Source organism: Aquila chrysaetos, chromosome 3 (genome assembly GCF_900496995.4).
Source record: "Aquila chrysaetos chrysaetos chromosome 3, bAquChr1.4, whole genome shotgun sequence".
In the NCBI taxonomy this organism is placed as follows: Eukaryota; Metazoa; Chordata; class Aves; order Accipitriformes; family Accipitridae; genus Aquila; species Aquila chrysaetos.
Genome location: NC_044006.1, coordinates 36,948,323 through 36,976,303, shown reverse-complemented (window position 1 = coordinate 36,976,303; position 27,981 = coordinate 36,948,323). Strand labels below are relative to the sequence as shown.

General features: G+C 40.7%; 1 protein-coding gene across 6 annotated transcripts in view; it reads left to right on the top strand.

Moving 5' to 3' along the window:
- The first annotated feature begins 1,114 nt into the window (after nucleotides 1-1,114).
- LOC115339732 (ubiquitin-conjugating enzyme E2 E2) overlaps nucleotides 1,115-27,981 on the top strand; it is a 221,254-nt gene continuing 194,387 nt past the window's right edge. Inside the window, exons 1-3 of one of the 6 annotated variants that reach the window (XM_030010122.2) lie at nucleotides 1,115-1,714; nucleotides 7,405-7,593; nucleotides 15,733-15,783. In XM_030010122.2, the coding sequence (XP_029865982.1) occupies nucleotides 7,418-7,593; nucleotides 15,733-15,783 (227 nt within the window). In that variant the 5' untranslated portion in view covers nucleotides 1,115-1,714; nucleotides 7,405-7,417. Of the gene's footprint in view, nucleotides 1,715-2,548; nucleotides 2,843-4,160; nucleotides 4,183-7,404; nucleotides 7,594-15,732; nucleotides 15,784-27,981 lie in introns of those variants that run through there. The other 5 variants (XM_030010125.1, XM_030010121.2, XM_030010120.2 and 2 more) reach the window with 5 other exon arrangements.

Genomic DNA, 27,981 nt, shown 5'->3' with positions numbered 1-27,981 from the left:
TTTAGTTGGGGAGTCCTTAATTTAAGCCCTACTATTTAGGGCTTTGGGCCAGAGGTTACACACCGAAAGAAAAATCAGGGCCTGACTCTTGATGACTCAAACCCTTCACTTGGTACTGGAAAACACTTCAGAGCTCCCTTGATTTTTTTGGCACTGGGAATTTATGACCCAGATTCTGGGACACTGTACGGCCCCGTCCTACCCCTGTCTGAATTAAGCTATTCACTGAGCTTCTCTCTCTGTGCTTCCTGCGGATCCTAGCAGAAAAGACGAACTATAATGAAGCACACCGAACTGTCACTGAAGTGCAGTCCTGACACAGGCTGAGGAGTTTCAATAGATGGGGTATCCGAACAGGAAAATTTATGCCTCCTTTAAGGCACTTTTAAGCAATCAGAGCAACATTAAGAAAATACGGTAGAAGACTCATTTATAAGTAAATGTCATCACTTTCTAGGTGGTTTTCAGGAGGTCTGTTTTGGAATGACTGAAAGGAGAAGGCACGATTTAAATGATCTTAGAAGAGGGGGCCGTGATGTCGAGAGCACGCAATGCAGCCAGCAGCCTTTCAGTGCGATGAGAAGCATTACTTGCAGGAGATTTGCATTCTTTAAAGGATTTTTACACATCATATTCTGTTAATTACTTAGTTATTAGTCCTTGTGAAAAGTCAATGCATGCTAGCAGATAGAAACCCACCTAGCTGACATTAGGAGCTTTTCTCCCTGAGTTCATCAGAAGTAGGAAAGTATCTTGTAAACGCACACGAAATAGGAAGAACTAGCTGACTGCAGTATTTTTAAGTTTAGGTGAAAATGTCACTGGGATTATTTAACAAAGAAATAGGAAGAGACAATAAACGAAGTTATTTCAAAACAACCACTCAACAAAGATTAATTTTATGTACAGGGCAACTGCAAAAATCACTTCTGTTGTCTGGATATAACATGAGAGCAGGGGTGCCAATAATGCTTCTAATCCTTAAATATCTCAGCAGTGCTTCCAGTTCTCAATTTCTGCATGTTCGGTAGCACGGACTCCACCTACACCGTAACCATGAGTCAGAAAAAGTACAATACTTTACAGCTCAAGCAAGGAGAAACTTTTCCTCGTACATTTTATTTTTTAATTCCTGTTAGTTGCTAAAAGGGGGAAAATATTTTGACTTGTCATGACCTCTTTACCCTCGTCTGGTCTATTTCCCTGTTAGACGAAGAAAGGTTTGAGGTGGTAAAAGTTTACATAATGTAGCTAAGCGTAAACTGCAGGTTATGTAAAGATTAAAGCAGCAGGGTCAGGACAGGGACCCAAGTATCTCAGGCCAACACAGCCGGTTACCTGACAGCCAGCTCTCTCAGAGGTTTGTTTCGTTCCAGGTTAATATTATTCATACTAAAAATCCAGCATTGGAGTGTGGGCTCTGTCTTGGCCTCTCCCATTCCTTACTGCGACGCTTCCCACGGAGGGAATGCCTACTTGCGTGGGAGGCGAGATTCATTTACCGGACTACAACCGCGCTACAGCGCCTATCTCTAACTGGGATGCGGCAGGTCACCCGGCGTTGTTAGTGGCCAGGGGCTGTTCGTGCCATCAAGCCGTGCTAACGCGACCCAGTAGCGTTGTGGTCGAAACTACCGCGACAGACACAACAGGATGAGCACCAAGCACCGGCCTCGGCCCCGTCTCCGTCTGCCCTCCCACCACCCCTTGCCAGGTAACTCGTCCCTCCCCGCCCGGCCGCCGCCGGCCGCCGCCCGCACCCTTCGCTCCCCCAGGGCCACCCGGCGTGTCTCCGGCTGCTCCGCCAGGCGGACGGAGAGGCGCGGTGGCTCCGCGGAGACAAAGGCCGCGGGGAGGTGCGGGCAGCGGGCCGGCAGGACCGGGGGCGGAGGGAACAAAGAGGCAGAAAAAGACGAGAAGAGCAAAGAAAGTTGATACCGACCCCCGCCGCCCCCCTGCCCTGTCCCGGCCCGCCCGCCCCCAGGACTTTCGCGGGGGGCCGGCGGCGCAGCCGGGCACACGCGGCGGCGTGGGGCCGCGGTGACCTGGCCGCGGGAGGCAAGAGGGCCGGGTACCCTAACCTCCATCCCCCTGCGCAGCAGCCCCCCCCCCCCCCGCAAGAACCCCTGGCTGGGGCTCCCCCCATCCCCTCACACCTCCTTCCTACTCGGCCCCGCTGGCCCCGCCCCCGTGCTTCCCTTTAACGCGCGCTCCCGCCGGCGGCTCTTCCCCCTCCCCCCGCCCCGGCGGCGCGCGCGGCCTCCAGTGGCCCCCGCGGGCGCGTGCCCGCGCCCCGTTCCCCCCCCCCCCGCCCGCCCGCCTGTCACTTTCGCCTTCCCCCCTCCCCGCCCGCCCCCTCGCCGAAAGCGCGCGCGCGCGCCCGCCCACCCCGCCCCTCCCCTCCCTTCCCTTGGCGGACGGCGAGCGCCCGGGCTAATTGGCTGGCGTGCGCGCGCGCGGCGCTGGCCGGGCGGGCGGGGCGGGGGCGCGCGCGGAGGCGGCGGTGGCGGGGGCGCGCGCGCGCGCGCGGCAGCGGCTTCACTTCTCTTCGGGCAGCGGGGGCAGGAGCGGCGGCGGCGGCGGTGGGAGAAGCAGCAGCAGCAGCACCAGCGGCCGCCGCTGCTGCTCGGGAGAGAGGGGAAAAGGGGGAAGAAAGAAGAGGGCGAGGAGCGCGGGGAGCGGGCTCATGACTCCGTGAGCGGCTGCAGCCCCTTTCCAGCCCCGCGCCCGGCCGGAGTCGGGGCGACCGCGTCGGATTGTCCCGCAGCCTGTGCCCGGCACCAGCGAGAGAGAGGGAGAGGGGGAGAGAGAGAGAGAGACTGAGACCTGCGCTCGCCTGCAGGTAGCAGAGGTCGCGTCCGTCCTCCCCCCCGCCCGCCCCGTCCCTCCCGAGGTACACCTCTGCCCCGGATTAGGTCCCCGTCTGCCTCCCCTCCCCCCGCCAGGCTCCTACCCCCCCGTCCCTCGCCATCCCTCCCTCACGGCAGCCCCTCACCCCCTTTTAACTGCGACCCCCGGTCTCTACCTTTATCCTTCATCTCCCCTCCCCCTCCGCATCCCCCCGGCGCTGCCTGGTACCCCTTTCCCCCCCCGTCATCCCCGGCCGTGCCCTTTCTTAGCAACAGTCCCGTCCGCCCCCCGCCGCCCCCTGCCACCTCGGCATCTCTGCCACCGCTCCCCGCTCCCCCCGGCTCCATCCATCCATCCTCCGGTCATCGCTCCAGACTCCATTGCTCCTCAGCACCCCCACACCCCTTCAACAACTCTTCCGTGTCCATTTGTCCTGCTTGCCCCGCTGCGGGCGGGAGCAGCGGCCACCCCCGCTCTCCCCCCCCCGCCCCGGCCCCGCTCCGCGCCGATCGCGTGGTCCCCGCGGCACTCGCTGCGCCCCTGGGTCGCTCCGGCGGACCCCCTGCCCTCCCCCCGCCCTCCCCCCCCGCCATGTCCGAGCCTCCTGGGGTACGCCATCCCCACACACCCCTGCCGCAGCTGTGGGCGACCCGGGCTGGAGCCCCTCGGGAGGAGCACTACTCGCCCCCCCCCCACCCCCCGGGGTGCCCCGAGGAGCCCCGCAGCCCAACCCCCTCCCTTCCCTCATGTGCCCCCGACGTCTTCCTCTCGCAGTCTCCTCCTCCTCCTCCTCCTCCTCCTCCTCCTCCTCCTCCTCCTCTGCCCGGCTGTCTCCTACTTCTCACCCCGGCCCGGCCGCCTCCTGCCCGGCCGGGGTTTGCGGGGTGCCTGTCGCGTTTGGGGGTGCCCATGTCCCCCCCACCCCCCGGTACGGCCCGATGCTGCACGCTGGGTGTCCCCGACGGGCGGGGGCAGACGGGCGAGTCGCGTGTGTGCCCACCCGCGGCGGTGGGGCCGTGGGAGCCGTGGGCTGCCGTCCCGTCCCTCCGGGTGCCCCTCTCAGAGGCGGACCGTGCCCGGACAGAAACCGGGGTCCTTCTGCGTCCCCTCCGGTGATGTTTTGGTCTTTTGCCCTTTACGGTTTCTAATGAAGATGAAGTAAGGCGGCTGCTGCTGTTGCTGCTCGTCGTGGACCCTGCAGAAATATTCAATTTATCTTGGCTTATAGGAAATTAAGACCGCTTTAGAAAGACATCATCACTAGCTCTGCGGCCCTAGGGACCCGTCTGCACATTGCCAGGATCTCTCTGTCCCTGACTGCTGGATTTTTTGGTTGTTGTTTATTTTTGGGGGGGGGGGGGGGGGGGGCGGGCGGGGGGGCCGGTGGTGGTTGGTTTTTTTGTTGTGGTTTGGTTTTGGTTTTTCCCCTTTTGAGGAGGGAGAGCAAGGTGCCAGTGGATATATATGACAGAAGCAGGATCTTTTGGACACTCTTCACTTAGAATTGATAGTTCTAGTTAGGCTTATTAATCTGTGTGTCTGCTGAATCATCTCACGTCAAGGGAGAGACTTTTAAGTCCCCTTTCACTCCTTCCTCTGTCCCCTCGGCTCGTTTTTCTCAGCAAAACAGCAGGGAGGTTAGCAACCCTCGTCTGAATGTAGAACAGCCTGGCAGCCGGGGACCTGGGCATCGTGTGTCTTTCCTCTCACTCCGTGTGACAGTTGCAAACACTCATGGCTGTCCAGATTCAAGGAGTATCTTGTATTTCTCTGTCTGTGTTCGTGGCAGTGAAATGTTTTCCTAACAGTGTCACCCTCTCGGTTGATTTTTTTTTTTTTTAATCCCTTCTCTTATTTGTTCACGTGCTTGTTTGTCTTTTACATTTGACCATGTTCGAAGTATCTAACTTCGGGCCCTTTAAAACACACTTTTACTGGAGTACTGAGCATGCCTTGAACTATGCAAAATCCCTAAAATTGCAGATATCACGAGGAAAGGCAATGGAAAGAACTGCCCAGATGTCAGAAAGGGGGATAGAGAGGGAAGGAGGGAGGAAAAAACCCCAAGAAACTAGCCAGACATCAAATGACAGATTTAAGTATTTTCCTGTTGTAAATGCTGGCATTACATGTTACAGTAATTACATGCTCTGGGCTACTGTTGTAGTGTTTGTTTGCTGGATAGTAACCTGAACTTACGAAGTGAATACAGTTGGTTTTGGATAATAATAATATTTATAGCTAAGGTTATTCACAGCAGATGTCCTATGCATATAGGCTTTATTAAATATGCTTGTAACTTTGTGGCCTGCAGCGTTAAAGCCTATGTACATTGTGAAGAGGATTTTTCTCTTTAAAATCAAATGTGTTAAGATCAGAACTAAAATCTAGAGTAAATAAAAGCCATCAGAAGTGTTACAGAAAAAGATGAGATTGTATTTTAGCTGTATGTAGCAGCAAAGAAAATGGGTACCTACTATCAAAATTGCATTACCGTTATTAAATGCATATTTTGACTTGTCAGAATGCAATGCTTTTTTGTTTTATTACCTCTAAATCTTCTGTTGCTTTTATCTTAAAATCTGTCAACCAGGATGTAAATATCTAAACATTAACCTGTGTAAATATATGAATTATGTTACATATAGTATTGTAGCTGTACTGTATGAAAAATCATTCTCTAAGAATGAACAATTTTTGTTTTTTAATTTTAGGATGCAAACTATGCATTATTTCAGTTACTTCAATGAGCAGGCTAGGTGTTACGTTTTTATATAAATTTATATATGAAAATATATTTATAAAATATTCTTTTCCATAATAAAATCCAAAATGTAGCTTAAGCTGATTAAGGGAAACCTAGTCCCATATCCATCACTTGCTATTACTTGCTATTTCTTTTAGCATCTGAACATTTTGAAGGGATGCCATACTTCCAGATTTCCTTTTCAGTATAGCTTCCTAAATTAGACAAAAAAGACCTAATTCCTCCTGAAGTTAGTTGGATTGTGTCAATAATGCCTGAAAAGCTTAGTTCTTCCACTACACAGTGTGCACTATTTGATAGAATCAAATTGCAGAACAGGAGTAAATTTATTTTCTTACATGCAGCTATAACTAGAACACTTATGGCCTTTTAAAAATTGTCCTTTTCAACATTAACCCTGTTGGCATTGATGTTACTTTAGTTTTCCTTTGCTATCTCTTTCCATAAATATGTGCAGGGAGATGAACTTTTTTTGATCCACTGAATGACCATGGTTGAATCTGAGCCTGCAATCTCATTATTCTCCCTTGAGAGAGTATTAAAACATATAATAGTCAAGGTGAATAGTTTTGTTCTTAATTGTGATGGTGTCTGTACATTGGTAAGAGGAAAAGCAAGTTGAAGTTCACAGCAACTTAAAACTCTTTTGTGTATGAAAGAGCAAATTCTTGATTCAGACAGATTCGATCAGAAAACCATCCAGATATATGGGGATTGCGTGGGTGTAAGCAAGTAACATTTGGGCCTGTGCGCTTTGAAGGCGGTTCTTTTATTAAAATACCTAGAGGACGATATATAAAATGTGTATATAAATTACAGGTTTGGAGTTAAAGGAAAGACCGTTTGGGGGGGTTTTCTGTAAAATTTTCTAACAGTCATTGCCACCACATAGGCTAATTCAGTAAGAGTTTTTCATGGACATCTGCCCTTCATTAGAACAGTTTGAGAAGTCGTGACAGCTGTAACAGTGGGCTTGTAATTCCTCATCTGTCGGCATATTGTTGTACTATTTAAAATGAAGAAAGAAATGAAAATAGCTAACTAGTATCAGAAGCATGCAAATAAAGCATTAACTTGACTTCTGAAATATACTGAAATTTCTTGTCGCTCGTGTTCTCTGACAGCTTTGTTGCCTCACGTTGCCTGAACAGAATTTGACAGGAAAAAACTTCCTTATATCCTCTACCAGCGTGCTTACTGCTCTAGAAGCGTACTGTTTTAGTAAATACAAACAGTCCTGTGTTAGTGCCTTTTGGTTCTGTTAATGTTTCCATCAAGCATGCCAAGATGTGGATTTTGTAATGTGGAAACCCACATTATAGACTTGGAATGAGCCTACAGATTCATTTCATATGGGATAACAGAGAGTCTTAAGATAGTAATAACTCTCAGTTTTTAACAAACTATACTAGATTTCAACCGGTGGCATAGTGATGAGATAGCTAACTCATGATATTGCTGACTGGTTGAAAAATATAATTCACAGTGAATGTATTACACTTACAGAATTATGTTTCCAGCTTAACTACAATAACTTACGCTTTTCATATATAAAAGGGTTTATTATTTATTTGGTATGGCGTTTAAAATTACCAACTCCTGAATTACTGTTAAGGTGCTTATGGCAAAACTCTTCATTACTAAGATTACTGAAGTACTGTGACACAAGTATTATGTATTAAGACAAAGACATAAATCTCATGTGTTGTTTCCTTAAGGCATGTAAGAAATACTATTGGACAGTTTCTTCTGAAAAAGCTAACTTTTGCTGTTTGTTTTTTGTTCAGTGCAGCATCTGCCATGTCTACAGAGGGGCAGAGAGTTGATGATAGTCCAAGCACTAGTGGAGGCAGCTCTGATGGAGATCAGCGTGAAGGTGTTCAGCAGGAACAAGAAAGGGAGCAAGTTCAACCCAAGAAAAAAGAGGGCAAAATATCAAGCAAAACAGCTGCTAAACTGTCAACTAGTGCTAAAAGGTACAGTGTTCTTTCTGGCTGCTTATCTTCCTTCCTCTTTTTTCAGCTGACTATCAGATGTATGTATTGACTCAGTATATTAATTTTCTTATTGTTTTATTATAACACTACTATGTCAGTGTAATAGCCTTTTGAGACTGGTCACAATAATGAGACTTGTATACTTTTTTCCTTTCTTTGACAGATTGGCTCTTTCACATGGTTTTAATAGTAGCTTGCATGATAAAAGCTGACATTTTTTTATTGCTAGTAAAACTCAGACAGTTTTGTAGCCTTATAAAATATATCTCTGTATGTGTATGTATGACTGATGTTGAAACTTGTCAGTGTAACTTATAGTTAATTACCCATAAACATTTCAGACAGTTCAGTAACTCAGCATGTTAGGACTACCATAATACCTATTGCTGTAAAGTACTGCGTTTCCTTTTCCCAGATGGTCAGGTCAGAAATATTTAAGTGAACAACAAATGCACGTTGGTTTCATTACTTTAAACTGTGGTCTGTTTAAATACCCATTTCTTTTCCTTCTCTTTTCTGCTTGAGAGGAAAGGTGGGTTTGTAGAATAGCTATTTAAATTATTCTATGCTATCATGTCAATCTCCAGATAACGATTCTCTTGCTTGGACCAGACAGAAGGAATTTACAGTTTAGTGTTGCTCCATTAGTACATGTAGGGGTGCTAGTCTAGGCAACAGAATTCAAATGGGATTATAGTGACTGAAGTTAAAAAACACTTTTAAAATAATCTGACAAGAGACCAGTTCTGCAGACTGTCCTGATGCAGAATTCCCAGATCCTGTTTCTTTGCTAATTCAAGGCCATGTAAACTACAAGAAAAACCATTGGAGTTGTGCCACTGTGGTGCTGTGGTAAAGGAGAAGCATCAAGGCCCAATTGCCATAATTTATAACATATGCATGTGGTAGGAGTCCATAAATACCAGTATATAAACGTGTGTATATCCTTCAGGATTCAAGTCTTTGTCTTGGCTTAATCTGTTCCTTACCATTTACATACTTTTCTGAACTGAAGTCTCTTCTGTCTTTCCACTGAAGTATTGTCATGCTTTCCTTCTGCCATAGACACCTTCCTTACAGCTAGCCTTTCTTCTTTTTTTCCTTCCCCGGTGAAATGCTTTCTGGAGACCCATTCCTACTGTGACACTGTTAGGAGATAACCTAGTGATACCACTTACAGGATGGCCAGCAAAGCTTGCCCATGTTTCCTTTTATGACTAAAAGGGAAAAAAAAACCCCAAAACAACTTTAACTTCAAACCATGGTGTTATTCATGTAGTTAATTCGCATAGCCGTTATGGTTTCTGGCCTTCTTCTCTTTCGTCTGCTTCCTGCTATTGTTATTTTTTAAATATTAGGAATATTGGACTACTCATGACTTTTAAGGTCATAAAAAACAGTTTTTAACATCTTTAGAAAAGAGTCTTATGTATTCTGAACTTTGTACAATGCCTAATGTAATGATGCCACAATTCTGACAAGAGCCTGTGGACACTTTCCTATTAAAAAATTAATAATGATATGTCAGAAATTGGTCTATTAATCTTAGCTTTGTATCTTCAAAGCTTAGAGCTTTTATCAACATGCATTTCACAGTGATAAAATTACTTAAACCTTTTAAAGTTTAATTATATCTGCTTATGGTTCTGCTGAACCTAATTATGCCAGTTGCTGACATCAGTATGTTTGCCAGTTAGACTCTAAAGCCAGTTTCACATGTGTACTAATATTGAAGGAAAGTCTTTGATTATGCATTTTAAAAGCTGCGATGATTTATAAGAGTTCTGTAGGTATGTGCACAATAAATAATATTTTTGAAAAAAATGTATTTTAGGAGTGGTAGTTGTCATAGCACTTTGTGGAAGGATCACAGCAACACATTTTTTATAGTAACAGGGTTTTTTAATAGTATCATAGTAATTTTTCTTTCTTTTTTTTATTTAGTATTCAGTAGTTTGTCACTGTGTTAGAATTGGGATTACATTTCTATAAACATTCTTAACCTGGCCAGGTTTTCATATCACAGGTTTTGTTTCTTTGCTTTTTAATTAAAATCAGTAATGCCTCAAGAAAGGAAAATCAGAAATTAAAGTAGAGGGTAAAATGGAGAGGAGTAACATGAAGGAAACAAAATGGCATGGAGTCCTCAATATGTGATAAGTATTACAGAAACTGTCTACATAAAATATCTTCATAGTAATATTATTATTTTTGTTCATTAGAAATGAAAAATGGTGCAGGAATAAGGCTATACTCCTTCAATGGGAATGTTGTTATTGACCAGGTTAAAATAGTGATCTTTTAAAAATTGAAATAAATTGAAGTAATTCAGCTGTCCTAGTGAAAAAAGACTGAATATATGTTTAGCGACTTTTTCCTTTTCTAGTTTTTTAATTCTGTGGATTTGTATGGCATTACTCTAAAGTCACAATAATCTTAAGTGTTTTACTATGCAATTCCCTCTAATAACTCCATTATAGTTAAAGGAGTCAACTCTGCTAAAATCAGTAAAAACCCCAAACAACAGAGTGTACTGAACTTGTGGCTTTGGTCAAGATTCCTTAATTCCTGTTTAAAGCAGAGAATACCAGCAAGTTAACATAGCATTGGAGCTAAGGTCACAGACTGCAGACTTGATTCTAACCTGAGTCTGGAAGTCATGTTTTCTCACTTGGAAAGCTTTTTCATGCATATGGAATTGTAGTCATAGTATTTTTGGATTACATTATGATACCTACTGTATATCTTGGATTAGAATGAAGGTTTGTGCATCTGTATTTGGAATACTTCTGTTTTGCTTTTTATTTGTATGTTTATGTAGTCAGATTTAAAGAATTTTCAGTAGCATTAGGTTTTTATATAAATCATGATTTAGCAGTGTGCTGACTTTTGCTTGTGTAAAAGTAAACTGCTAGCATGTCTTGTGTATGAGTATACTACTCCCACAGCTTACTGCTTTCCAAAATGATCTGATTATGGAGGCTATATGAAACCACTTGATTCATTTTTGAGTAAGATTTTTGTTTTTAAGATACGGAGTTTCTTCTCTTAGCATTGCTGTAGATGGCATCAAGAAGGCAGAATGCCATCACATGCCGTCCTTCTCTCTTAATACTTTTAGGGCTAGCTGCTATACAGGTGTAATAGTTTACAGTATATGTCATACAGTGTAACGGTCCTTCAATTTTCCTCACCCAGAGGGCATCACCTTAAATAGCAACCTTTCTTACCTAACATGTCAAGATTGAGAAACTCGCTGCACATCACAATTACAGTTCAGACATGGAATTGAATTGCTGTCCTTGAAAACAGCAGGCATCTTGTTACCTCTTAAGTAGCAAATCTTAGCATGACCTTTGGATTGAGAGAAGTGTAACCATTCTTGGCTGACATAGTAGCTCAACAAAAAAATGTATTGTTTTGCTTGGTTTCTGAAGTTGATAGTTGAAATCTGTCAACCTTTGTGTCCAGTCCTGGAATTTTTTTATAAATATCTGTGCCTACAATGAATTGTGAACTTTAAAACTTTAGTTGTAATCTTTTCTTTATTGAAAGAAGTTACAAACTTAAGGAGTAGCAAATGGGTAATGGATTAAATTTGTTTGAAATTCAACAAAATAAAAATGAGCTTTTTTCCCCTCTCTCTTTTTTTCTCAGAGAAGTTTATCATAGCACTATTTTCAAGGAATCTGGGAATGATATTTAGCATGTTGAATATGATGGAAAATATGGAGTGCTTTTTCTTATAAGAAATATCCTTGTCATTTGTTGTGTATGTAGTATGGAGGCGAGAATATTTCTTTTCCTCCAGCATGAATCTAACCATCTTTAGATCAATTTCCTGCTCAGTCACAGTTTACGTAAGATTGAAATACATACCAGTGATTGCATTTCTTAGTATTTTCTAAATAGCGTATTCTTCAGTATGGAGTATAGGTTCATCTGGCTTTTATGAGTAGAGGCATATATTTTAGAAAAGTAGGCATCGTAAAAATAGCCCATTGTCATGTAGTCCTTTATTTTAATTCTTTTCCTATTAATCTTCCTGGGAAATCCTCTGACATGTTCATTTCTTTCTTAGCTTTAGAGAACTTCAACTGTTTCATGAAGGAAACAACACACAGTCCCCCTAGGCTTGGAACAGTAGTAAATATGTGTCTCTGAGAATTAATAATATTTGAAATCCACAATGTACTTTCATGCTTCTGAATTTAGGGGTAGATTAACCTTTGCACTATTACTGGAAGGCAACTATGTTTGTTCTTTTCTGTTAGTAAAGTGGAGGGGAAAAATATTTTTATATGTGTGTGTGTGTATATATATATATATGAGAGAGTGAGGGGTCAAATGACTTCTTTAAGACCAAACAAAGAGTATCAGATCAGACGTTGCAAATTAAATATCCTATGTGTACAGCCCAAGGCTTTGATTACTAGCAGGGGCTTCTCCCCATGCCATCACTCCACTCCCCAATATATAGTAAACCAGTATGTCATTAATTTAAATATAAACTGGATATATACAATGATTTTAATTTAGTCCTTTTACTCTCTGACACTGTACTGAGGCAGAAAATCCAAAGAAAGAGATGCCAGAAAGGACCCTGCAAAAAATGTTTTGTTGCCAGAGGCCACATATTCTCGCGGTGAACTCTCTGTGGTCAGTGAAGGAAATGAGGCACATCCTTTACCCGTGCCAGATTCTCAGGGCAACTCAATGGAGATATGAAACAAGTGCCAGAGCAGTGGAATAACTCGTGCAGACAAAGGCCAGCTTGCACACTGGAGGTATCTATCAGTGCAAGGCTCTCTGGGATGTTGTCTGACGATTTAATTGTAACTTTGAATGCTGTGACACGTGAACAAGCTCTTGCGTGTCAGCTGCTCTACAGAAACTGTTTATGAATGTGCTCTCAGCATGAATGCAAGGTAAATTAAGGTTGTAACAAAAGAGGTGTAAGGTGTATATATTAATTTTAGTTTGGGATGCCACAGAGTAGGAAAATAAATATGGACAGCTTGCTGAGGAGCAATTGATGGACAGTATCGTATTCATATGTTGTATTTTGTTTGTGTAAAAATAGTCATGAATGAAACATCTCTTTTATCTTAGATGCTTGCAAAAGCAATTAGGACTTTTGAACATAAATAGAAAGTACTATCTGATCAATTATCGCTTGAGGCAGAAAGGTGTTTTGTTCTTGTTTGCACAGTCACCGGAAAAGCTTGATAAAGGACAATTTTAGTGCTCTTGGCATTAGAAGTTAGAAATTTTGAGTTGAACTAGAACAGAGGGAGAAAAGGAGAGAGCTCTGTACCCTTTTGTTTTCAGAATGGAAGGGACATGGGTTAGGATTTAGGAGGAAGAACGGAAGGTTTTTGATCTAGGACTTAAGCTACTCTTGTCAATCCATTCTTGATATGTCTTGGACTCATTGTCATGCAGTGAAATATTAACTGCTCTCACTACTATATGTAAAGCAAAGGAATAATCCCTGACTCTGTAGCAATGCCATCATTCTGTAACTTCCCAAAAGGCAGAAAAAGCAAAAACAACCCATAAAACATGAAATTGAAGGAGATTCCATGCTACCTAGGTTTTCTGTGATTTGAATTTGTGATAGTATAAATTTTTAAAACACAGGAGAAATCTGACATATACAGAAGAAATATTTTAAGCGTTTCCAACACTTGTAACATCTCCCTTCTAAAAGGTGCGAACTGTTGGAATTGTTAGAATTGAGTAACTTTTAAAAAGCAACATGTTCATTCTGCTTAGACTTCACTAATCAGATTTTCCCTTTTAAAAAATGTGGTCGATTTTCAGTGTTACTACAATGACTTGCTGCAAATATTGATTAAGCAGCCTGTGCCTGTATTTTTGCAAAAAAGGAATGATATTTATTGGGCGAATTCTATGTACTGGAGATGTAAATATTTCAATGAGTAGAAAAAGCAAATAAGCATCGAATTTCTCCCCCTCTACAGGGGTAATTAGTTTGTATGTATGTAGGGTTGGGGTGCATAGAGTTTAGAAGAAAAGCTAAGCATCTGAAAGAGTGTTTTTATCTTTTCAGCTATATCGGCTGGTCTAATAAATGATTATTGCCTCTGCCTACAAATCTTCCCCACATACGTCCTAATTATTTCAGAATGTGAATGATAAAGGATTGGAGTTTCTGGTTCAGGCCAGTTCTACTGCCTTTGGTTCATTTATTCATTGTAGCCACAAAATCAACTCATAGTGGCATAAGGGGAATTTTGAGAGTGGCTGTGAGACTCCTTAGCATGTAAGATTGTATTTGGATCTTAACATTACATAGAGAATTAAACTGCTCATTTTTGTTATATATGCCAATATACCTGAATGTTTATTTTGATAAACCATTTTCTTTGCCTGTATTTATGTGCAAAATGGGTGGCAGTAACTTTTAACAAGATAGGGCAGTCATTTTTAACAAGATAACCCTGAACTTTTGGGTTGTGGCTTGAGCATGTTTCTTAGGCATTTGAGTGGTATTATCATGGCAGGTTTTCTTTTTTAGTGTAGGGAATAACAGGAATAGCAATCTGCTCCTGCACAAGAAATCTTGTGAAGGAGAAAGGAAGAAGAAAATACTGAAGGTACATTGAATTGTTTTGGTTTTTTTTTTTTTTCCTTCCTCCTTCTAAATGTGCATGTTTTTGCACTGAAGTAGCCTATAAAAAAGCCTTGGGCGTAGTTTATAGGGAAGGTGGCCATCGCAGTCCTGCTTATGGCATCATACTCTGGCAAATCTTTGGGAACTGTAAACTCCTACAAGTTCCTTTGGGAACTCTGTAAACTCCTACTCTGCATGTTTAAATTTCTTCAGAGGGGATGACACTGGCTCTCAATCAGACGCTGGTGTAACGGAAAAGAGCCCATATTGCCAGATGTGGCAGAGATCAGGAATTCAAGGACTTGGCATAGAAACGTCGGCCTGGGAATATCCGGAAATCCTTAACAACGAAGTTGCTCTGCCTGGAGGAGGACCTCCAGCAGGATTCCTGTAACGAGTGCAGTACTGCCGGGATCTGGAGTGGACCTGCCCAGCTTCACCTCTTTATCAGTGACCTGGAGGACATGGCAGAGCGCACTCTCAAGTTTGCGGATGACAGCAAGTTGGGGGGAGCAGCTGGTACATCCAGGGGCAGGGCTACTGCTCAGAGGGACCTCAGCAAGCTGCAAGAGAGCGTTGACAGGGAACTAGTGAAATTCAGCGAGGACAAATGTAACATCATGCATGGGGAAGGGCTAACCCGTTGTAATGATACAGGCTGGGGAGAAGCTCTGCTGAGAAGGACGTGGGGGCCCTGGCAGACAGCAAGCTGGACACGAGGCAGCAACAAAGGCTAACTGCCTCCTGGGATGTATTAACAGGAGCATAGTCAGTATACGTAGAAGAAAGTGATTTATCTCCCTTTACTCAGCTCTCATTAGACTGCATCTGGAATAACACGTACCCGGTTTTGGGCCCCCCAGTACAAAGAAGGCATGCATTGGAGCAAGTCCAGCGGCAGGTTCCCAGCCTGGCCAGGGAGCTGGAGCACTTCACTTTGAGGATAGGCTTTGGGGGACCTGATAGCAGCCCCCCAGTACCTAGAGGAGGAGGTTATGGAGAAGACCGGCATGGGCTCTTTCCAGCAGGGTGAGAGACAACTATCCTATGAAGTTGGGGTTTTTTGCCCTGCTAGTACGAGATACATTAAGAAGCTAAATATTCTGGAGAACAAAAGCTATGAGACATATAGGCAGAGGGGAAATAGAGAAGGAGGGTATACAAGACATTTAATTTTTGTGTAAGTGAGGAAAAGAGCTGAGAACCTCGATGTATAGAAGAAGTGGGATTTTCTGGGTGGGTGCTCATGGCATAACTTGTCCCAGATTGGAGGCTCATTTTTCAGAAAAGATTGAAAAGATTGGATTTTTAGTTCCACATTTTTTTGAGCAGTTTCATGAAACCTTATAGCATCAGCTTTCCATCAGAAATTATAAGAATTATATTTTATTATTATTGATTGCTGTAGAAATGTTTGTAAAGTTGAAAGATATTGGAAAAAAGTCCTGATAATCTTTTTTTTTTTTCCCCCTCTTAAGAATTCAGAAAGAACTTGCAGAAATTACATTAGACCCTCCTCCAAACTGTAGGTAAGTTCACCTGGATTTTATTAATTTGGAATATGGAAATGGAATATATGGAATTATGGAAATTGCATAGGGGACTGGAGTAAATTTTAGCTATTCCTTTGTGTGATCACTTCGTAATTTTGGAATAAAAGCCAATAGATAACATGTTTGCCTACATACAAGTAATCGATATGACATACTTCTTAGTAACAAAAGTCATGGTAAAAACTGATGAACCCTACGATGTGTTAACAGATACAGGGTAAAAATCAAATCACCCTTAACTTGAGTTATTAAATCAATAGCATTTTGTTTGATTCTGTAAAATGTAATCTTGGTGGCAGTTGCTGGTATGTTTGATTCCTTTTTCTTGCAAATTGTTAACACACTGTGAATATAATGGAGAAGGAAAAATGTTATAGGCACAAACTATTATTCATCTTCCAACTGTGTTTCTGGTGATCAATTACGATATTCAGGGGAAAATTCCTGCAATAGAGTGTATCATCGCATAGGCTTTCTAATAATGACTTTGCGCTTGTTTGTTTTGGGTTTTTTGTCAGGTACATTTACTTTCGGTGTGTTTAAAATTGGCTTTGAAATGAGTAATGAGGTAGGCCTAGAAACCCTTGCTGCCTGGTGGCCGGGGCGGTATACAGTTGTTTTCAGATGGCTGTCTCGGGCTTCTTATCTGTCAGCTTGACATATGGTCAGTGTTGGAGCTGGGCCAGGGCTGCGCAGTGCTGCTTAAAGGAGCCTCTGCCACTGCACCTCTCGCAGTGAGAGGTCGGTCTCGGTGCAGAAGAATAGCTTCCATACAGTCCTGCCAACCCATTTCAACTGATGTGGTTAGTAGGATTCATTCTATTAGTGCAGTAAAAAGAAAGATTGATAGAAATGGCTGATTGCATGCAGCTTTTATAATGAATCCCAGTACGTTTCAGTATCGAATTAACTAAGCAACTGGTAGTAAAAATGACAGTCAGCTTTATTGTTTTGGTCTCTTGACAAAAGTATGTGTGAGAAAATATTCTAACAAGATTTGATGTGGTTGTGCTGGATCTCAAGATGTAAGTCAAGTGGCTATGTACTAAAGCGCTGCGTAGTGAAGTAGCCTTGCAATAATAGTGTTCAAAGAGTATTTCAGTCAATTAGGATGAACAATTCTTTGCTAGATAAAACATTTTAATAGCTAAGCTGTTCTGTCATACTTACGACTGTGTGCGAGTCTTCAATCACATCAAAGCTGTTTCGTATGGCAGATTTTACTTAGGTGTTGATGACTGATGCCTATTAGTGGATTGATTTGCTGAGATGAATATAAAACTTCAGTCTGTTGTAGAAGAATGCATGAGTCTTTGAACTGAGTCTAAAAGGCTTATAGTTTTTACGGCAGTGTCATTTGTTCTAGTTTTCTGAATCCTTTGTAACAAAGCAGTTGTTTTAGTATACAAGATACTGTTAATTTGATTTTCTTTTGCTAGCAAGTATAAAGTGAGCATTGGCTGTCTTAGTGGAAGGCCCTTTGTTGACTTGCAATTTAAAAAAAAGTGAGCTGGAGATTTCCTGCTTTTTTAAATTATTTACACTAATGATAAAATAGCAATAAAGTGCACTGCATGATGCTGTTTTGCAAAATCAAAAAATTACATTAACTTCGTGTGTCTGCTGCTTTAACACAGTTCTTAAGATGCAGAATTATTTCATGTTGTGATCTTGATAGATAACCATTAGTAACTTTACTATTAGCAAATATGTTTTTATAGTCAATACGGAATCACTTCATTTAGTTTTATGCTCTGTTGACATAGTCTAAACAGTGTTTTCATTTGAACTTCATCTATTTTCTATTATAGTTAAACATTACAAAATAAATACATCAGCCAGACATGATTCTTCAGCATAATGAAGAAAGCCAAGCTATACTACAGCATATCTTACCCTAAAGTATTGATATGTCCTTTCTTGGTTTTAGTGAAATTTAGACCATTGTTATAAGAGGTGTTAGATTTTCTATTAAAAAGACATATTTCATAAAGATAAGTTCCTTACAGATATAGGCTACTTGAAATGGTTGTGATTCCAGCTTACCTTCACTATGTGTGCTCTTTTATATAAAAAATAAATCATGTATGGGCAGTAGGAATGTAATAAATCTCAAAACTAAGCATCACAGAAGATGTGAAGGAAAGCTGTATTATTCAAGAATACTCTCTAAGTAGTTATTTAGGAAGTTCTGATAGGTAGGATATTGAGCTGAATTGGAACTTGGTGGAATATTGCAAGATGTGTTGCAAAGCTTTCTGTTAACTACAGCAGGCCAAAGCTTCAGGTTTGTCTCATTCAGGAAAAAACCCCAAATGGAACTGTATCTGTAGTACAGTAGCATCCCTTAATGGCATGCTAGGCTACACAGTCAGTACAAGCTCCAAGGGAGTTGCAGCTTCTACTTCTGCAGCAGCTGCAATCTTAACGCTTCCCCCGCCTCATCCCCACTAAGAGAATAGGCTGTATAATCTTCTTATTTGTCTGGAAGACAAAAAAAGTCTTGCTCACACATGTGCCTTGTAATTGGCAGATTATCACTGCTGCGACTTGCAGCATCTTTCCAAAACTGTAGAAAGCTGTGGATTTCAGAGTTCCTAAAAAAATCTGTCATGTTTGGCTTTAGAAGAAGATTTAATGTTATAAGAAATCAGAGTTGCCTGCCTCCCTAGGTATTCATATTCTGTAGTTTGGGTTCTGGGCAATGGGAAGAGTCCTTTTGACTCCACAAACTTGGGATCATTCCTCAGGACTGAGATGTATAATGTTCTAAGTGTCAAAAAGTCAATCTGGGGGGCATGTGGGAGTTGAGCAGTGTAATCATTGCTATTTTTGGAGGAAGGCATGTCATAAAAAAGCCTGTTATACTTCACATTTAACAGAAAGAACTGCATAGGTTTTGGTGTGTGCTCTGTCATCCCCCCCCACCCTTTACTTTTGTATAGAGCTGAATTTACTGTCAAAGAGAGTCCTGAATGCTAAGCAGGTACATTTGTATTTTAAGTCTGCAGCGTTGTGAAATTTTAGTTTGTCAGGAGACAGTATACTTAAGTTGTAGACATTTGCCACTCTTCTCTTTTTTCCCTCCTCATTGAAATACCAAAGTTCGATTGCTAGAAATATTGCACATACTACAGCTTTGAGTAGTGCAGAGTTTACCTTTTCTCATGGGTGATAAAAACCTCATCTTTAAGTATCATTTTCATATGTTGCTTTGCTGGAAGAGGGTAATAGTTGGGAATTCTTGTAGCTAAAATGATGCCTTTTCAAATTTTCCCATATTTTGAACTGCGTCTTGTCCAAGACAATAGATTTCATAGAGTACAACTTCTATTGTCAGTGTTGTGTACTATTTCCCTTCTCACTGGCAAGAGAACAACATCTCTGTGGCAACTTACACCAATTGCTTACATGGGAAAAAAATATTTGGAAAGTATTTAATGTATTTTTAGCTTCTTTCAATGTGAACTTAGCAGCTGGAAACAAGGAGAGCCAGCACAAAGCGAATAGCAGCTCTCTGTGGACACCGCTTGGAGCAACTGCTTAAAATTTTCCTATTAAGTCACTGTTGTTACCTATCTTCTTCTTCATGTTTTCTTTTGATGTTCTGTAGCATATTTGTCACCATTCTTCTCTTCTCTGTGTATTTACTGCAATTCCTTTTATGTGTTATACATTTTGTTTCTTTTTCCTTGTAGCAATATGGGTGATGCTTGAGGCTCAGAAATATACTTTAAAGGGCTGTGCAGCTTAGTGGGCAAATTGACTGGTTCTCGTTCCAAAACAATCCATTTAAAACCCTGCATGTAGTCTTATCTCTTCTATTAGTTTGGAATCACTACATTGATTCCTTGCTTCTTATACTATCTGCAAAACTGATGAACAACCAACATACCTGATCCTAGTATTTTGCTTGTGAAAAGTAATTACACTGAAAAGACTTAAAACCAGTTCTCTTTAGGGTGATGTAGAGAAGAGCCAAGTGGAATGGCAAATTATTCAACTTGGCTTAGGGAGAGAGGTCAGCGTGCCTCATGGATGCCTCTTGCGCTATTAACGACTGTATGGAATCCGACCTTCCTGTTCAATATTGCTCTGACTCTCTTTTTGCTGAAATGGTGAGGCCAGAATCTTCACAACTTTAAGGGATTATGTGAACTCCATCAATTTAAGTTATTGTTCTCAGGGCCATTTGTTTAAACTCTTGCCTAGTGCTACTTTAAAGCTAAGAAGATGGCACAAGTGTCAGGAGCAGAAAAATGTTAGCACAATTTCATGGGAAGACTGTGAGGGAGAAGACTGTCAGCCTTGCTCTAGGATGCAGAGCGATGGAAGTGTAGGGACCTAGAGCAGCAGCTGCAGCAAGTATTTATCGTGCTGCCCTGGTGTACTCGAGTCGCCTTCCTTCCCTCTCACTCGAGGAACTTGTTGAGGACTCTTCCCCTCTTCCCTGTGTGTGTGCACACACACAAGCACAGGAGCGCTCACGTAGCTTTCCGATGTGAGCAAGGAGATGCCTTGCCATTTTTTAGATCATATGCTCATGGCATCAGTTTGACTTGGGAGTGGGGGGGTCTGAATACTTTGGCTATGTATGTTTCCTTAAAATATTTGAATAAATGTGAAAATATTTGGAGAGAGCAGAGCAATGTCTTCTCCAAACGCAAAAACAATTCCTCTTGGGAGCTGGAAGGACTCTGTTTTTAAAGCAATTTGCTAAACTTAAATTTGCTTATCTTTTGGTTAATCTCCTTTAGCTTGCACAGAGAATTTACATAATGATTTTGGTAGCATTAAGCGCTTGCTCAGTAACACTGCATCCTCTTAGGTAGTGTCCACTACCTATTTCACTGCCTTTATATGCTTGTTGAGTTCTTTTTGCCCTTGTGCAGAACACACAGGCTACTTCAGTGAGGTGCTTCCTTGACCTGAAACCAAAGAAGAAACTTCAAGGCAGCATAGGCACGGAACAGTGTGTCTTTATTTGCTGGTTCCTTTATAAAATTCTGGAAGCACAAAGGGTGATCAGCATCATACTCATGGTTGTTGTATCACTTAGGAGTATAGGTGTATAGTGGCTCCTCTGGCTAAAGAAAGGCTTAATCCTATTTCTTCTGATAGGGATTTCACCAAAGGAGGACCTAGGCACAAAATTCAATTGGAAAAAAATCCCCAAGGTCTAGCAGCTTATATTTTTATTTTAAAAGGAACTGTGATCAGTGATTTTGATTGCTTGAGTTAGGGATGCATCAATCTGTTGCCATAGGCACATGACTGCAATGCATGCGATGCTAATGTGTGAGCGGGATGAAAATCGGAATAAGGAATGCTTTCTTTGAACGTTTTTCCTCACAAACATTTCCAGCCTCCTTAGTATGAATCTGGGCTCTATTCCCGTTACATTATGTTACCCATGGAGTTTACCTTCTGCCTCTATAGGCTTCCTTTGATCTGCTGCTAGTTTTCTATAACCTTCTAGAGAAAATGTGACACAGAAAATTGTATAGAACTTTGCCTGGCTAGGCCTTGTTGAGAATTTACAGCAAACAGCAAAACTTAATCAAAAAGATATGCATAGAAGCGGTTGATATTAATGTGCAGAATCCTGTTGTTTTTAAATCTGTGATGTATCAACATTCATTTGAGGATAAGAATGAATGTCAAATGTATTTGAGTGCTCATTGCAACTGCTTTATTTTTTAATTTTGATTCCCTTTCTGCTTGAAAAGCAGCAAGAAACATGTCCCAAAAACATGCAAGTTAACGATCGCACTGGGATTATATTTTATAATAGCAACTATGCTATATTTTATCACTTGAGTTAGCTTGCCTGTTTTTTATAACTGGTGAGTTTTTTAGATTTATTAGCTTGGTACCTTGAAGTACCTCAGATGAAAAGTGTCAGGTTACTTTTTAATGTGTAATCTTTTAATTCCTTCTGCTATTTTCTTTTAAGACAGTGCAGGACGGTGTCACTTGTGTTTTAAGGTCTGAAGCATGTAACTGTACTAGAAGATATTTTTTTTTTAAATACCTGTTTATTTTCACTGTAAAAGTCACCTTACAATGTCATATTGTTCACAAAGCATCTGTTTTTAAAAAATAACACACAGATATTTCTTTTCATGGGTCTTCCATGCGTGAAGATGCAGTGTACGTGGTAGGCCATCTGAAGTATAGCTGATGTTTCTTTACTGATATGGTATCTTTGAAAATGTATGTTTGATATGAAAGATTATCATGAAAGCACTGAGCTTTTTTTTTATTATTGAATAAACTGAATTCTGAATATCTACTTGATTCCACTTCTGCTTGTGGTCGTGGGATGATTTTAGGATTTATTAGATGCAGCACTCAAAAGCTTCAAGTTGCATTGCAGGCATTGGTGGCTAGAAACCTTAGCAACTTTCATGAAGACGGGGGGGAGGGGGGGGGGGGGGGTCAGTAAAGGGAGCCTGGCACTGGCTGCTTGCCAGGACTAGCAACTTCACTCGCTGATGATGAAGTAAGGAACTGGCTGACAACACCCATTAATACCTCCCAGCATAACAATACTTCCACATGATTTCTGCCAGTTCTCCCAGTTTTTGAATTATGACAACTCCCCTCCCAGGTGGAAAAGAAAAGAGAAAATAGTATTAGAGAAGAATAAGAGTACTTAAGCAAGCACTCTGTGAGTGCAGATTTGGAAGGTCAGGGGGATGCCAGAGCACGTCCCATGGGACAGCTGAAGCAGGGAAATGAGTGGAGATGGGGACATAAGGAGGAGTCCTGATGATCACACATTCCTTGAAGCAGGACAGGGCAGAAAAGTGCCCAAAAAAGGAGCCTGTACAGGACATGGAAGGGATCATTGATATTTGCAATGTGCTTAGTGCTAAGATTAGTAAAGCTCTAGTTTAAATTGCAAGTGTGGGCAAAGTAGAGTGGAGGACTGTAACAAGGGTAAAAAGAAACACTTTGATGCTTTTAAGTGTGGGGAATTCTGAACAGATAAATTTTCTTCCAGTGGTTTCATTGAGTTGCGGCTGTTCTTTGTAAGTCGGTCTCCTAGGAAGTACAAGGGCAATCCACAATGCTTTCAGCTCCAGAATTTTTAGGACTACCTTCCATAGACATTTATTTTGTTCTCATCTACATAGCTAAACAAAGCTGTTTTTTTTTTTTTTCCCTGTGAGCCTGAATTTGGTTTATAACATAAAACTGATATTATGTATGCATGTTTTGGTAATCTCTTCAATACAGCCCTCATAAAACACCCAAAAAAACTTTCCCCCACCAAACCCTAAAATAAGTGTGTTAAATAAACAGTCATTGCTTGCCAGTGAGGGAAACAAGACCACGTTGGCTGAGACTTTGCATCATTGTTGGGAGACTTTGCAAAGAAATATCTAAATGTGTAGCTTTTAAATTTAGTTAGCTAGTTCTGTGGGGGTTTTGTCCTATTTTTTTTCCTAAATGTAGACTAATGTCTTGTATAAAAACTACACAAGGAACAATTTCTTTACAGAAATTTGATAGAGCAGAGTTATTTGAAAGTGTGACTGTAGTAGGTACTATTGCACTGAACAAGCAATCACTGCCATTTCGTGATAATCATGTAAGAAACATGCTTTTATTAGCAACTCATTACCCTTTAGTAAATTATTCATTATTGAATAAATGGGGGAAATGGAAGGTACTTTGTCTGTTGGTTGGGACTGACAGCATTACTGATAATGAAGTATTTGTTTCCTTAAATAAATGGCACAATCTCAGAAGTGCCTAATGCTGTCGTCTTCAGTACATCCATATTTGATCATAATTTGAACTCTGATCGTCTATGTAATACTTACAAATTATTTCCTTTTTAAGAAAATTTTTTAAAAGCGTCTGATGAATTCATGTTATTTCCTGAATGCCATTGTGTACCTCTTATTCCTTCCATAGAAAAAAATAGTGTTTTCCTCTCTCCTTGGAAATCTATTAAAAAAAAAAAATCTTTCTCAGTTCCAATACCACAATTCTATAGCTTTTTAACAGCTGTTAACTTACGCACTTTTTTGGGGGGCTTTTTGGTGTTGCTGGTTTTGTTTTGGATTTACATAAGCATGACAGTCTAAGGCAATGCTGTAATTTATCTTTTATTCTTGGTATACACAGAATGTGTACAGATTTACAGTTAATAGTCTGAATTCACTGAAACTGTTTTCCAAAATCTCCTGGCAGAAAAGCTGCAGTTTAAGACTAAGAAGTTACAAACTAATAACAGAGCACGCTTTACAGTGTTTCAGAAACAAACTATGAAATTGATCTGGGTGCTGTTTCTTGGTGTGCAATAAAACTTATTTATGCTGTAGTTACACATTTGCAGCTTTGTTACAAGCTTTTTGGGGTATCTAATTGGCTGCAGCTTTGAATCATATCATAACACATGCCAAATGTTGCTAATTACAATTAAGATATCTACTTGAAATAATCTTTGTTTTCATTTTCTCTGACAATTTATTTTTTTCACTTATTTACATGCCTTTAATTTTTCATTTTAACAGTTCTTGCAGCACTTTAATTTATTTTTGTTTCAAAGCTGTGGAATTGGATTAAACAGGGTTTTTTAAACACTTCCATGTTGCTTGGAAAGAAGCCAGTTACTGTGTATGGGCTTAATAGAAACCATGCTTAGCAGTGCCTCACATATGGCAGCTCGTGTTTGTGTGGTAAGGCATTATGTATTTTAAATATTACCTTTTATACGATAGTCAAATTTATGCCAGAATCTGAAGTTTCCTCTGATTAATGTTAACAAAAATAGCAGAGAGCCAACTGTTTCTGTTTTTTAGGGAGAAATATGTAATTAAATACATAATTTACTGTCTCCTCTGCACAAAAGCCATATTTATGTGGCCTTTATTAACTTGAGATGCACACTGTGCTTAGAGAAGGCTATAGGTGAGTGATAATATACTTTCTTGACACTTCTAGCCTTTTAATGTTGTAAATATTGTAGAGGCCATGATGGTGACTCTGTAGCTAAAACTGTAATATAAGGGTTTGCACTTAGTTTAGGAGATGGAGTTATTTTTCAAGAATAAGCAGTACACAGTTACAGCAATTACTCTTTGAGTAACACTTGACACAGCTGACAACTTAAAGCTTAAATTTCTCAAGGTTTTTTCTGGTTTGGGTGTTGTTTGTTTTCTGTTGTTTGGTGTTTTTTTTTTTTAATTTAAAACTTAGTATAACCTTTATGAAATTTGGAGCTTAGTATAGCCTTTATGAAATTTAGAGCTTTTGAAGGCATTTGTTCTGTGTTGTCTGGCTGTAGACAGTCTTTTTGTATAAATTCAGTAGTGACTCTTCATAATGAAATTTCTTTATCAGAAAATAATATTGTTGTTCAGTAGAGAAATAGTGAATGATTTCATTCTTTCAAAACAATTGCCTTATTTTTAGTGCAGGTTGGTTTTTGAGGGAGGAGGGCTTTTTACTTCTGCAAGATTAGCTGATGTTCGATTTAACTTTTGTTTGGGAAGTATTGACAGTAATCACCGCTAAAAATATACATCATAAATCTAACAGAAATTATTATCCTTCTTATTATAACTTCAAAATTGTCAAAGGAAATTCTTTTCTTTCTATGACACCAGTGCAGTATCTTCTGCATCAGTCATAATAATATGGGTAATGTATAGAAACCTGTAGTAACAAATCGGATTTATTTTACATTTTAAGGTGTTGTAATTCTAAAATGACAAATAAGTGTTTTATTACACTAATTTATGTTTAGTCTGTTTACACATAAGAAGGCAGTATAAAAGAATTTATACTTCAGAGCTAAATAGGTTGGTTTTTTTTTTTTTCCTAAGATAATTACAGTATGCTTAGAATAAATATACAGTGTCAGCTGTAAGGTCATTTTACTAAAGATGTGATCCAGAGAATTTAAAAATGCTGTACAGTCTCACTATTTGGTATCTTAGGTAGCCTAAATAGGATAAATATGTGTATTACCTATAAAATTAGGCATGTTATAACCCTTCAAAAGAGGATGGATGGAATGGAATGCATTTAATTTTCAGATAAGTCTGTGATTGAAAAATTAGATGTCTGCCTAGCATGCAATTTCAGATTTGTTAATATAAATAATTGATTGCTAAGCTCATAGCTGTGGCATTTAAGGTTGAAAACCAGGGATAAAAAATAGTTTCAAATTTGGGACTTGCAACCAGGGTGGGTTCACAGGAAAACAGTTTCAGAACCGCTATGGTAAATGCAGTGCTAGCTTTTGCAGTAACATAAAGTAATCGTGGATGGGATCCGTTAAGTGTTCTGGGTTAAACTGGAGTTTAACTGGTTGGCTGGAGTTAACTGGGCTTGAATGTTGCACAGGAATTTTGACTGAGTATCTAGCATGAAAATGGACCATTGCCGTTGTTTCAGATTTTGTTGGACAGCTTGAAAAGAAGGGCATTCTTGACTGGACTTCTTACAGAAGAGTATCTGGCTTTTGATTGCTGGATAAGCGTTAGCCTTGATCCAGGTTATGTTGGAGTAAATTCATTTTTCTGCAGCCGGCATCATAGGAGACACTCGGGCTTGCTCATTCACAATACTTTGTAGGAGCGCGCTTCTCGGCACAGTACCTCTCCCATCCTGAAGGACTGATTTTGCTGGCTGGGTCAGAAACACAGTCATGGCTTCTTGTATCTCCTGTATACAGTCTGCCACATTGCCTGCCAAAAAAAGTCCTCTGGAATCACTTTGTGACTAGGGTACAAAGAGCAGGTTCTTTGTGTTGCCTCTCCCTTTCCTGAGGTACTTGTGTAAGATCTGCCATAGTTTGGCTCAGAGAAAATAGCCAGCTCTAATGGGGGGAAAACCCCAACACCCAATTCCCCCCCATTAGCCGTTTGCTTATTTGTGTTCTGTTATAGATAAAATAAGACCTGTCGATCTATAAAAATATTTCTAAAAGAGGGCTTGCTTCGCTGCCATGTCTTATTCACAGCAATGTCCTGTCGGTAGCAGGAAGAACAGTAAAACACTTTGACACACAGTGTGCACATTACAAAAATGAAGTGTCATATCAAAAATGGCTGTAAACATTTTCACAGTCACTTGTCATTGCACGTTTGAAGGTGGGAAATTTTTAGAGAAGATGACTCAATTTGCTTCCTTCCCTGCATGTCTGGGCTGCCTAGAAGGGAAGAAGCATCTATTTAATACGGCATTTCAATGGGCTGTTGTGGGCACGACTACTATAATCCTGGTTGTCTGAGTATGTTCCTCAACAGTCTATCAACACAGCGATTAGGCATCAGTGCAAGAGGACTATTTTGAATTTTGATCCAGCATTAACTGAATTATAGTTTTGGGTTTTTTGTTGTGATTTTGATTTTTTTTTAACTTGTAAACTGTAGTCTTCAAAGAATAAGATCAGGTGATCACAAGTGTCATTGGGATGGGGAACTGTCTAGCTGATAGGCACCACATGATCAACTCAAGAATCTCATTTGAGTCTGGAATTACTGTAGTGTAAATCAGATTTAAATTCATGATTCAAGTATAATGACCTCCTGCATTGCAAACCTCCCTGAGAGACATTTAATTAATAATGTATATTAACTGTGAGTGTTTTGGCATGTATGTGTGGCATACATTTTCAGGTAGCCACAAATACAGCCTCAAAAGCCCACAGCGTGGTGGCTGTAGGGTGACGCATTATTAAGATGTTCTGCAGCAACCTGCTTTGCTCCTTACTGAATACAAATAGCGGAGGGATGACAGCTATCTCGGTTTCAGTAGAATCTTTATGATTTATATGATAATGATAATTTTATTCTGCTGCCAGTACAGAGCACTTTGCAGACTGATATCAAGGTTAATTGTCACTTTGAAAAGAAGTGAAGCACAGTCTGCCAACCTGATGCTTTGCTCAGCTGAGAAAGATAATTGTTATTCAAGTAGTATTTAAATGAGCCCAAATGCTGATAAATATACACCCAAAATATTTTATTTTTTTGTCTCATGTTCATTCACTGTGCTAGAGAATGAGGTCATCACTATGTATAAATATCACTAATGGACGCTGTAGTAAAAACATGCTGAGTATTTACAAGGAGTGGGTTTCCCCCCGTGTGGGCTGTGGGGAAATACTTTAAGCTTGAGTTCCTCTTGTCAACACATCCTAATTCT